Source organism: Dreissena polymorpha, chromosome 4, assembly GCF_020536995.1.
Source record: "Dreissena polymorpha isolate Duluth1 chromosome 4, UMN_Dpol_1.0, whole genome shotgun sequence".
In the NCBI taxonomy this organism is placed as follows: domain Eukaryota; kingdom Metazoa; phylum Mollusca; class Bivalvia; order Myida; family Dreissenidae; genus Dreissena; species Dreissena polymorpha.
In genome coordinates this window covers 88,002,795-88,014,784 of record NC_068358.1, presented here as the reverse complement: position 1 = coordinate 88,014,784, position 11,990 = coordinate 88,002,795, and the positions used below count along the sequence as shown (strand labels likewise).

The 11,990-nt window shown below is 35.3% G+C and overlaps 1 protein-coding gene across 1 annotated transcript; it reads left to right on the top strand.

The window, feature by feature from the left end:
* Positions 1 to 10,109, top strand: LOC127877940 (gamma-aminobutyric acid receptor subunit gamma-3-like). The gene is made up of 9 exons (XM_052424266.1): positions 1 to 245; positions 1,940 to 2,403; positions 2,868 to 3,062; positions 4,656 to 4,763; positions 5,910 to 6,059; positions 6,870 to 7,025; positions 7,354 to 7,533; positions 7,903 to 7,950; positions 9,716 to 10,109. Exons 2-9 carry the CDS (start codon positions 1,993 to 1,995, stop codon positions 9,848 to 9,850), a joined length of 1,383 nt encoding a protein of 460 aa, XP_052280226.1. The 5' UTR covers positions 1 to 245; positions 1,940 to 1,992; the 3' UTR covers positions 9,851 to 10,109.
* Positions 10,110 to 11,990: the final 1,881 nt, after the last annotated feature.

The window sequence follows — 11,990 nt, the reverse complement described above, 5'->3', positions numbered from 1 at the left end:
CGCTTGAATAACAAAGATAAATCTAGTAAATTCCGTCCTGTGCAATATCTTATATTCGTTTGATTCAATAGCCCATATTCTTCAAAGTTAGCGCATAAAAACAAATTGTGAGCTTATAATTAACGCGAGCTCATAGTTATCAATAAACGTTTTGTTAACGTCTTCAGAACGAATAGATTCGCTATGGTTTAATGACTTTCCATTCCAATAAGAGTTGGATGCAGAACCTTCAGTTTCGAAAAGAGGTAAGTACATATTGTTTGAGAGATTATTTATTTATTTATTGTAAAAGTAGTAGTAGAAGTTGTTGTTTTTATTGTGGTTGTAGCATAAGCAGTGGAAGGAACAGTTTCAGATGTAGAAACAATAGTGTTGTATAATATATCTACGTGCATAATGTTTTGTATTTCACAAAGATAATAAGCGTATACATGTATACATCGTTTATCATTTAAGATCATTAATAAAATTCAGACTTCTTAATTTCCTTAAAACGGGAATCCCGTCTAAACCGGCATTTTATCATGGTCACGGAGAGTCCGGTTCAGGGGGTGTCCACTGTAGTTTTCGTTGTGCAGAACATTATTTTTTACAAAAGATATTTTATTAACCTTAATTTCTTTTTCCGTAAGAAGCTCTTAAGTAAATCAAATGTCAATCAAATAAAAACAGATGAAAAGATCGTGAGAAACGAGGCTTGATTTAAATCAGCAAACACTACACGCATCATGAAGCAATAAAAAGTCGATTAAGAATTCGATCAACCTTTGAGATGAATTGATTACATGTATGTTCATCAATCGACTATGTCAAGAAATATATGACATAATAACGTAACATAAACATAATTTGTGTGTCGAAAGTAGTTCTGTTTTGTAAAATTATATTCTTCTTCTTTGCATTTGATTTTTTCTTATTTGTATATTTGTAGTAAAATCGTAGTAGTGAAAAAAGCAGGAGTCGTTAAAATGTATAGGAAGCTTAGATTAATTATACAATTGTCAGAAGAATAACAGATCGTACGGTCGTACAGCAGTGCAAAAGAAAAGTTGGTGCAATAGAAATGTGTCACTGTTGAAAATGAAGATCAATCTAAAAGACAGAAGATACAAAAAAAGTTTCGCTTTGAGTAAAAATAATACCTCGCTAACATTATATTGAGCCCTTCATATGCACTTAAGTTATGACAATTAAAGAATCTGGTATATGTTTTGTTTATTTAATTTATTATCTAGATTACGTCACATTAACTATATAGATTATCCCTGCTAATAACAATTTACACTAAGTAGTGAGGTTCAAACTAGATGTAAGATTAACATGAGCACAAGTTAATCCGAGTATCCCTTTCTCCATAGATTTAACGGAGATTTAAAACATTAATAGTTTAGGTATGCCATGAATGTGATTAAAGTGGTAATTTAAAAGCACAGGTCTCTTATCAAATTCAAGCATTTTCGTATAGGGCATTACTTAAAATGAATATAAAATATGCACTTACAAGTTGTAAAAATTTTGAAGCACACGCAGCCTATAAAACTGCATTATACATATTGTAGTTCCTCGTACATTTTATCTCGTTGAAAAATCCAAACTTAACAACTTTGTGAGCTCTTTTAAAATGGTTCTGCCAGCATTCATCGCACCGAGCTGTTAACATTGTATTGTGTAGTATTTCTAAAAAATAAAGACGTTAATATTTGTTGTTCCAGTGATTGCATAAGTCTAAATGAAATATGTACAGGGCTTATTACATCAAAATGAGCTGCTTAAGCTACTAAGTTTCCTCAAACAATGGCAGAATCACGATAATTTGATATTATGATAATTTCATAAAACTATTTTATGTGAAACATTCCGCGTTTGAAATGACACCGCCGTCAATAATCAATAAATATTTCTCTAACAAAAGACACAATTGCGATTGTGTTTATTTCAGATAAAACAGAATTTACATCTTAGTCCGCTACTACTTAAAAAAATCCCGTAACAATGACGTCACGTCCGCCCGTTGACGACCGATTGAGATCCCCGGCGTTCTCTAGACGCATGAACATGAACGCCGTCACCCATAGCGACAGCGACTCCAACACCACACGCACACCCTCAATTGTCAAACTGGAGAACCTCCATATGGAGCCTTCCCAAGAATACACGGTGGCTATTGTTGACCCGGTATACCACCGCCACCACTCCAACAACAACAGCACGCACAGGTCAGTGCACAATAAGACGCCGATACATTCATATCAAGCTGACAAAACGGAAGTGCGTCAGAAAACGCTAGTATTCGTAACAGTAGTGTACCTGAAGATTGGTGATATCGACACGATAAAAGAAAACTTTGAAGCTGAGGTGTTTATCCAAGCCAAGTGGCGCGAACCACTACTGGACCATATTGAGGTAATTTATGCCTCCTATTTGGGGTAATTATACCATCAAAAACGTTGACATTGGTAAAGATAAAAGCGTGAGTTTTGCTTTATCCTTTGGTTTCAATAACTTAAAATAAAATACAAATGCTAGGCATTGTAAATTAGCGTTCTCAATACTGTTGCACAAATATATGTGAAACGTGCTAGATTTGCAATACCGTTGAATTCTCTGGCAATATTTCATTGTAAAATTGTTATTCACCAATTGACATCAATAAACAAATAAATATATAGTCTACACAAGATCACTATGTTGTCTAGTGTAAACATATGAAAATCACCAATTTTACTTATCACGTATTTAAAATGACTGTTAGATGTTTAAGAGACACTGTATACTGCCCAAGCCGAAGCCATACATTTTTGACATGTCTATTTTGTAAGTATCATAATTACATGTATATTGGGGCTTCTGATATTATATTTTCAAAGAAAAAAGTGACAAATTTCAAGCACTTTTGGAATCCCGAGTTGATCATGCAGAACACGCTCGATGAGCCTAAAGCACGTGTTTGGCACGAGGTGCACTTGACTGACATGGGCGAGGCGTATATTTTGGAAAGGAGGAAGATCAAGGGAAAATTTAACGAGACGATGGAGCTCAACAATTTCCCCTTCGATATCCAGGTGCGTAAACGCTTAAAACTGTCGAGTTTTTTGACAACCAAGTATGCCTAGTCCACCAAACTAGAAACAGGACATTTAGTATAGCATTATGCTTGCGCTATAAAATAATTGGGTCGCAATAAAAACAAAAACCTCTCTTTCCTACAGTCCAACATAGGCTGACCTTATAATAGCAAACATAGTAAATGCTGAGATAAGTATCGATCCTAATATCAGGTTTTTGCATTAAATGTTATAAATGTTTTTGTGTCATTAGAGCAAATGCAGGGTGCAGGATCAACGGGCTTTGCAGAGGTTCGCACACGCCGTCACGGGCTGGACAGAATTTGAAAACACCGTTAAGAACTTCATTTTTGCAAATATCGAAAGTTATTGAAATACAGTTGCAAATATCTTTAGCGCATAAAAGACAGTTTTCTTGCAGTTTGTGTCGTTATCTAAAGATTTAAGAATAAGCAAGCAAATTCGTTGAATTTATATCCCCGCCAATATGCTTCTGGACACAAAAGTATTATATTTGACACTAAAAAAGCATATTTTTTCAAGATACAAAGGGCCATAACTACGTTATTAACGCTCATTGGGTCATTGTCGACCTGAAATGGCTAGAAGTCACCCGGTGGTGACTAGAAGCCGATTCATGTCACCCTGGGGTGACTTCAAGCCGATTCTAGTCACCCGGTCGGCTTGAAGTCACCCCAGTGTGACAGGAATCGGCTTAAAGTCACCCTAGGGTGACTACAATTGGCTTCTAGTCACCCCGGGTGACTTCAAGCCATGTCAGGTCGACAATGACCCAATGCGCTACGCCCATTGGGTCATTGTCGACCTGAAATGACTTAATGTCACCTGGGGTGACTAGAAGCCGATTCATGTCACCCTGGTAGTGACTTCAAGCCGATTCTAGTCACCCGGTCGGCTTGGAGTCACCCAGTGTGACATGAATCGGCTTGCAGTCACCAAAGAGTGACAAGAGTCGGCTTCTAGCCACCCCCGGGTGACTTCAAGCCATTTAGGTCGACAATGACCCAATGAGCGTTATTAACAGATGGTGTACAATGCCTTTTGGCGTGCATCATCCCCGTATCCATATATATACTCATGCCAAGTTTCAATGAAATCCGCCAAAGCACTTTCAAGATATGGCTCCGGACGGACGGAAAGACGGACGGAACGACGGACGGACGGACGGACAACGCCAAAACAATATCCCTCCGCCGATGGCGGGGGATAATTATTGAATGCTGCTGAAATCGCTGCCAAACGTTCACGTAACGTGCAGCATAACCTTGTTTATGATTGTGTTACACATCGAATGTTTGGCCAAGAACACATGCTTAATAAACAAATTAATTCTTTTGTATTTCACATTGTCATATACAGCATTAAAAAAATGTCTTTTATGCACTAGTTGGAATTCTTAAGAAATATCATTTAAAACATTATTTGAAGAAAAGCACCACAAACCGGTGTGTTTACATCCAGTAACGTTAATTATGAACCACACACAGTCACGTGATCCTGCACCCTGAATATGAACATCATCCAATGACAGCTGAGTAAATTTATCTAATAGTGTTCATAAATCTTCAGGGCATTTCCGTTGTTATATCGTCTGAACTGAGCACGTCTCGGGTAAAACTTGTGGAAAACAACGAGGACCTCAGTTATATCAATGTCGACTGCTTCTCCGATAGCCAGGTATTGAATTCATCATTAAAGACTAAAGTCTTGTCGGACTTAGATTGTGCGTGAGCGTCATACGTCCTCCACTTTGTGGATTGGCGAAACTAGTTTTCTATACATCGCATTTCATTGCAAAAATAATGATGAAGATGATGCGTTCTTAAAGAAAAGAGTAAAGGCAGTGTGAGTGTTTAGTTAGTTAAAGACCCATTAACAATGCCAATAAAATCATACTATATATAAAAACTTCCAACAACAACAAGTGCCATACAAAGGTTAATTACAAAAAGGAAAACCCTTATACAAAATACATTGGTGTAAAAACGTTAAAAGACAAACATTCTGCAACTCATTGTCATCTTGTTTCGTTTTACGGATGATCTCGGGTCAGGATCGGATAAATTCGGTTGGCGTTAATTTGCATTCTTTGGAGCGCACTTGTCTGTGCTTTCCATTATTTCCGTACGCTATTATAATATATAATGGGACACTTTCAAAATCAAAGGAAAGCCCATTCGATCCTCGAGTCTGTTCCATTCAGCTATGTATTGCTCCACATACACTTTCATTTGTGCATGCTTCCTTTTCTTTTCTTGTTGAATCTGTAAGAGCAGGACGTCCTCGCTTGCACCCCGCTAATTAATGGCATAATGATTTTTCATGAAGAACTACCTGTACGTCATGCTTTCGAAGCTGTCCGAAGCCAATCTCGCATTCGCTCGTAAATGTTCCAATATCGTCAAGGAAAATTCTAATGGAATATATTGTTACGTCACACAAAGAAATAAAACGAACATTTTGTGACTCGTTTAATCAGTGTTACCAGACCAAATCTAGCGTTTTAAACTTGACTATTACTATAAGGTACACTGATTATTTATTGGCCAACTAAATTTTACGAAGTATTCGTTGATTTTGAGCGTTTATTTATCTTTATTGCTCAATAAATTCATCAGTTGTTTTAGAGTGGTCAAATGCAATTTCATCATCTATGTTAAGTTCGAAAATAAGTTTGTTTGTGGAACTGGAGCCTATGTTAATTGAACAAATTGTAGTAATGAGAAGTGTTGACAAGTTCGTTTCAGGTTAACGGAAGTAAGAGAAACAAATTCACAATCTTTAATGGGCGTAAATCTTAACCTAGCAGGTATTTATTTTTAGGAATGGATCCTCCACGATTTCATGGAATTGGAGACAACTGAGATCTCGGCAAACTACACGAAATCTCGCGATAAATACTCGGCACTTGTAGTTACGTGTTGCGTAACCAGAAGACCTGGCTTCTTTGCATGGAATATTCTAGTTGTTGTGGTAAGAAAGCATGATATGATTACCAAGTCATGTAAATGTTGTAAATATTTTATGTTAAAGGATTCATTTCGATCAAAACGTGCATGTCAATTACATATTATATAGTATATAATAGTGCATTTAGTCGGCAGAGTTACATAGGATTGTCGAAAGATTAATACAGATCGGAAAAATCACTTAAGCATATACATGTAACAGCTCATCGTGATCAATATTATACGACATTTATAGATGCTTGAAAAAAAGTAATTAAGATAATAATGAATTATGCGTCAGAGTGGTGTGTGTTCATATTAACAATGAATTGAGTATATAAACCATATATTAAGAAACATAAGTGGAAACAGGCAACAAAAAGGTGCATTCATTGCATAGTAAACGGTACATGTTAACCGAAATCGGCGTTAAGAGACAAAAACAAAGTAGAGCTACATTCATTTTATATTAAACGGTACATAAATTGCAGATAAACACAAATACAATACAGTATTTTATATTAAACAGTACATACATTACAATAACAAACGTTGAGATAAACACAAACACAATACTGTATCTCTTTTCTCAAAGCATGTTATACAGTTAATTTCCAAATTCCTTAGGGTCTCTTGATTAGTATTAATTAACAGTTTCAAAACATTATGCATGCTGAGTCTTATTGAGATGTATTCCGATATGTATTTGGATTTTTCTTCAAAATAAATGTAAATGTTAGACAGACAGTTAAGCCAAAAAAGTAACAAAGTAATTGTATGACAGATATCCACAATTAAAGGCTGAATATAAATAGCTGTGTCCATTATATTGCAGAATCTGCTGAGTATCTTTGCCTTTACAACATTCGCCGTGGATTCAAAGCTTACACCGAACAGATTACAGTTGTCGTTCATCCTGATTTTGGCGGCAATCAGTTTCAGGAACGTGGCCAACCAGAGCATCCCCAAAATTTCATACCTTACTCACTTGGTGTGTACATTTAAATAAAAAATATCACTTGTCATCTATAAGAATCAAATTTCACTTCACATTTTTCTAAGACTAGTATAACCTGATTTACTTTAAATCTTGTTAATAATATGCAAATATATCAATTTCAATTATCCCAAGTTGATCTCATGAAGATACATAGATCTACATGTACTTATATATTGTACAGCGTTCAATACCATTTCATACATGTAGCCTACCACAACAACAAGCAAGCAGCAATTGTACATTTACATGACATTTTACCAAGCGTATAATTGCAGATGTTCGCTTGCCCACTCTTATACCAAATTAAGTTTTTTTTCAGGACCGGTACAACCTGATATCGATGGTCTTTCAAGGCTTTATCTGTTTCTGGCACGGCATTGTCTCTCGGTTCGACTACGATGAAACCCTGCAGAGCAAGCTAGACTTCTGGGCCTTTATTATCTTCCTCGTCGTCTACTTCATCTACAACGTCGTCTTCATTGGGCTTATGTCAAAACAGGTACCTGTCGTTATCGCATGTTAAAAAATATAATATCGTATTTTTTGTATCGAATTTGTTAATCATGAAAGTCTGAAAAGTATAAACAAAAAACAAATTCAATAACAGTTATGTGTTAGAGACTTTCAGCTCAGAATTTATCGGACATATTTTTATGCAAAAATATCTTGAAATGTTTAGTCATTTATACAGTTTAATATTAATAGATGTTTGATAAGTTGTCTGTATTATGTGCAATTCTGATGAGGCTTTTCATATATGGGAACCATTTTTTATTGTATTCTTGTATAAACAACGTTATAAATTAAACGAATTGAATGTCTATGCAAAAATGTGTATTAACTTTATATATTTAGTTTTATATTTAAGCACATACAGAATATGAATGAGATAAGAAACCGAGAGGACAAGTTTAAGGTAAGAACACATCTGCTATTAAAAGTGACGATACATTTGTATGTATTACGCACTTCACCACTTAACAAAACTTTTTACAATGTACTAGCATGAAATATTTTATGCATTCTTAAAATTAAAAAAAAGGGAAACTTCAGCTGCACCAGCAAGAGTAAATGAAACCTTATTTTATACGCCGGCCCTTTATTCAGTGCAAGGAACCAATTGTCAAACAGTGAGACACCAAACTAATGTAAAAAATCGATTAATATCCATGTGTGTAAGATTTACATTTCTCGAAAATTAAAATGCGCAACTGATTACGCATGCTCATTGGCGTCGCACTGAAGTGCGGCGACTAGTATGTAATACGTTTTGTTTTCGCTATATTATTTTACGGATCAATGTATATATTTTTGTTGTCAGAATATCTTGCATAGTGGTGATTTTTTTGTGTAAATTAGTGTAAATAAGTACTGCATTAGTGCCTATTAGATTTACTACAACATTTATTGCCAATAATGCAAAGCTAATTCTTTTAATTAATAACTGATCACAGGGAATGGGCAATAATACAAGATCACAGGGACTGGGCTAATATGCGAACCGGTTAAACTTTCTGGTTTTGTATAAAAACTAAACTTCTTTGTTCCACTATCCTAACAACCACCTAGTTACTAATAAAGGCGCTATAGAGCGCGAAGCGCGACACGTATTATTAATTGTAATAATAAGTCTTGATAAAGGAAGCAGCCGCTTATCAATCAGGAGCACCATCACAGCACCCCAGTCTCGTTACTATCAAGTCCTCCTACAGGTTTTTTTAAGAACCACATATAGAAGGCCGCAGGCCTGACCCATATCTTGCCAGTGGTATGGACCCTTTAGAATGGACCTTTAACCCCTCTCACTATCCAGCGTTTAAACTTCCGGGTTTACATTTAAACCGACTAATAGCTTATTCCGTAGTGTAGTGGTTACACGCTCGCTTCACATGTGAGAGACCCAAGGTTCGAGCCCCAGTAGAATCAAATTATCTTATTTGTGTACTATGTAAACTTTTTGTTTTGATGTAGACATTTTAGTTCAAATAAATATGATGTTTTATTGTAACCATTTTTGTTTTTATTATGTCAATGAAATATATGTGTAAGAGGGTGGGGGGGGGGGGGGTCGTTAACACATTAAAACTTTTACAGTGTTTTCATATCACTGAGTACTTAACCCCTATCGTGAATGAGCAACGTAAGAATAAGTTCAGAATAATTTCCTCTTGAAGTTGAGAAAATATGAAATAACGCTTACAACATAAAGCAGATTTTTTAAAACCTACACAGATCTGTTCCATTAATGAAAGCTGCACACGGATGCCAGTAAAAAAGTAAACATATGTAAATAAAATGAACTATGAAATATTTGGGGGTTACAACACAAAATCATAGATAATGATTATTTGGGGGTTATAACACAACATCATAGATAATGGTTATTTGGGGATTATAACGCAAAATCATAGATAATGGTTACCAGTATATTTTTCTATTTTGTTTAAAATAATCGGCCAATATGTTAATATTAACAGTAGAAAAAATCGTTTCATGTAACTTCATTGAGTGCCTTTTACACTGAAATTCCCGACGCCCTTTGATGCTTTGCATCAATCCTTATCTTGTTACTTAGCTGCAATACGTCTCGATTATTGTATTTCCAATCAACCACCCCTTCGTATATATAAATGGTACACAGTATAGTTCGAATCATTTAAAAACTTGCGACATTCTTTCAGGCAAAAGCACGTCGCATCCTGGGTGACAGTTGGGCAGCGTTGCGCACAGAAGAGAAAGCCACGCCGAGTTTGCTTGAGAGGATCAACTCATCCGCTTCTACGAAAACTGTTCGTCGAAAGGAAATTAATGCATAATACGTTCAGAAGAAAACGTCTTTATAACTAAAAGTTCAGAAAAAAACTTCGTTCAAACGAAATTACATTAGGATATGTGTTATCGTTGCGTTGGGCTAAGAATACAAACAAGCACGACACGCATCTTTAAAGTTATTCAAATTATCGGTTCTGACAGGTTTAGTTTGTCGATCATGTGATGACATTGTAAAATCTTGTTGTTATATTATGACCCATTAATAATCAGATCGCTATGGGCTGAAATAAACAAAAAAGATAACCCAACGAAATCAAATCCCTGTAAATCAAGAAATAGTTGATGTTGTGAGAAATGTAAATGTTGGCCACACTTTAACCGCTGTGAGTTGACGAATTTTGTTCAGACACATTATATTACGTTTTAAACACATTCGTTATGGGTCATTGTAAGTCTTACAAAGCCTGAAAATGAAAATAATCTCATATAAGTTTACTAATTGACTGTTCAATCTTTAATGTGCATTTAGTTGATGGATGGATACTAATGGATTTATATATCAATCCATGCATTTACACGTGACCTTAATGATTCTGATTATACATTTTCTACGTTTCATTAAGTTCAGTTCATTAAGCGTATCAAATATAAACACCGCTTAAAATTTATACAAAGTGATTCAGACGCATAAGTCACGGTAAAATGTAAGCTCTTTTCTTCCAAATCAATTACATGGTACGTGTATTGTGTTTAACTTCATATTAAAACGCGTGAATATGGTTCAATATTTGTTGGGTTTTTTTAATTTACACAATATTCAGCCCCAAGATCATCAAACTAATAAAAGGACGATGATTTTCGAAACGCCAGAGAAACTTCTAAAATCGTACAGAAACAATTACTATAACAATTAAGACATATTTCAAATTTTCCGTTGGATTGTGTACAAGGAGTTGCACAAATAATGAATAAATGCTATATTTTCCTTAATGGAAAACAAACTCAATATGAAATAATTTGCAAATGAGCAGCCGACATCTCCCAACAAAATTTCTCTTTACCATAAACAATTAAAACTTGTTCCAAGAAAATACCATCAACGAAGTTGCGTTTACTATGAATTGTTTATATTTGATTAATAAGAGCAACTTAATGGAAAAGGAAACAATGACATCTTTATGCAAAATAGCAAGAAGATGCATGCACATCGGCATAAAACTGTATTAGGAGATGCTTTTATATGTTACATTATAAAAATGAATTACGAACATTATAACGAATGATAGTAACTCAAGAATTAAGTCCTATTCATAGTTAATTTTTGCGCGCAGCGCTTTCGTTGTTCTTCATCATCTTCGTTAATGAATCTGTATTCGGAATGCATAATCAACAGGGTTTTCGGGGGTTTACAAACGGGCTAGACAGAATGCAAACACACCGTTAAGAACTTTATTTTTCAAATATCTCAAGTTATTGATATACATTTGCAACAATCTTGAGTGCATAAAAGTTTTTCTTGCAGTTTGTGCCGATATCTTCAGGTATAAGAATAAATACTTAAATACATCTGAAATCGGTGACAAAATTTTCGTTGCATGAAGCATAACCGTGCAGGAATTAGGAACTTTCAACAAAAACACAGGCTTATTAAATAACGTTATTCTGATGTACAGTGTATTTCACATTGCGATAAGCAACATAAAATCTGTCTTGAATGCACTAGTTGAAATTCTTAAGAAAATGATTTTATAAGTTATTTGGTAAAAAGCACCTCTTACCGGTGTGTTTAAATCCATGAAGGTTGTGTTGGGAACCCCACACAGTAACATGATCCTGCACCCTGGTATTGGTAATGCCCAGTGTGAGTATTCTCATTACACTCCGTTACTTTGGCATTACATTCAGGGACGGACATTCAACGGATTAAGCACTAGGCTAACAATTAAGGCTGCAGCTCTGGGCCCCCAATTTTTAAAGGGCCACCAACGGCACGCCAGTTTCCAAATGTTTGATCTTTCTTTATTACGCCATTTAACGACTCTATCGGGATTGCAGTAGAAATTATATGTGTCATTTTACCAGTTTCCCGATGTATATCCAATTGTAACCGTTTAGCTCGCTTTGATTTACTATGCTACCAATTTATTTTCTTTCCGTGTTGTATATCCATTCAGAACCATTAGT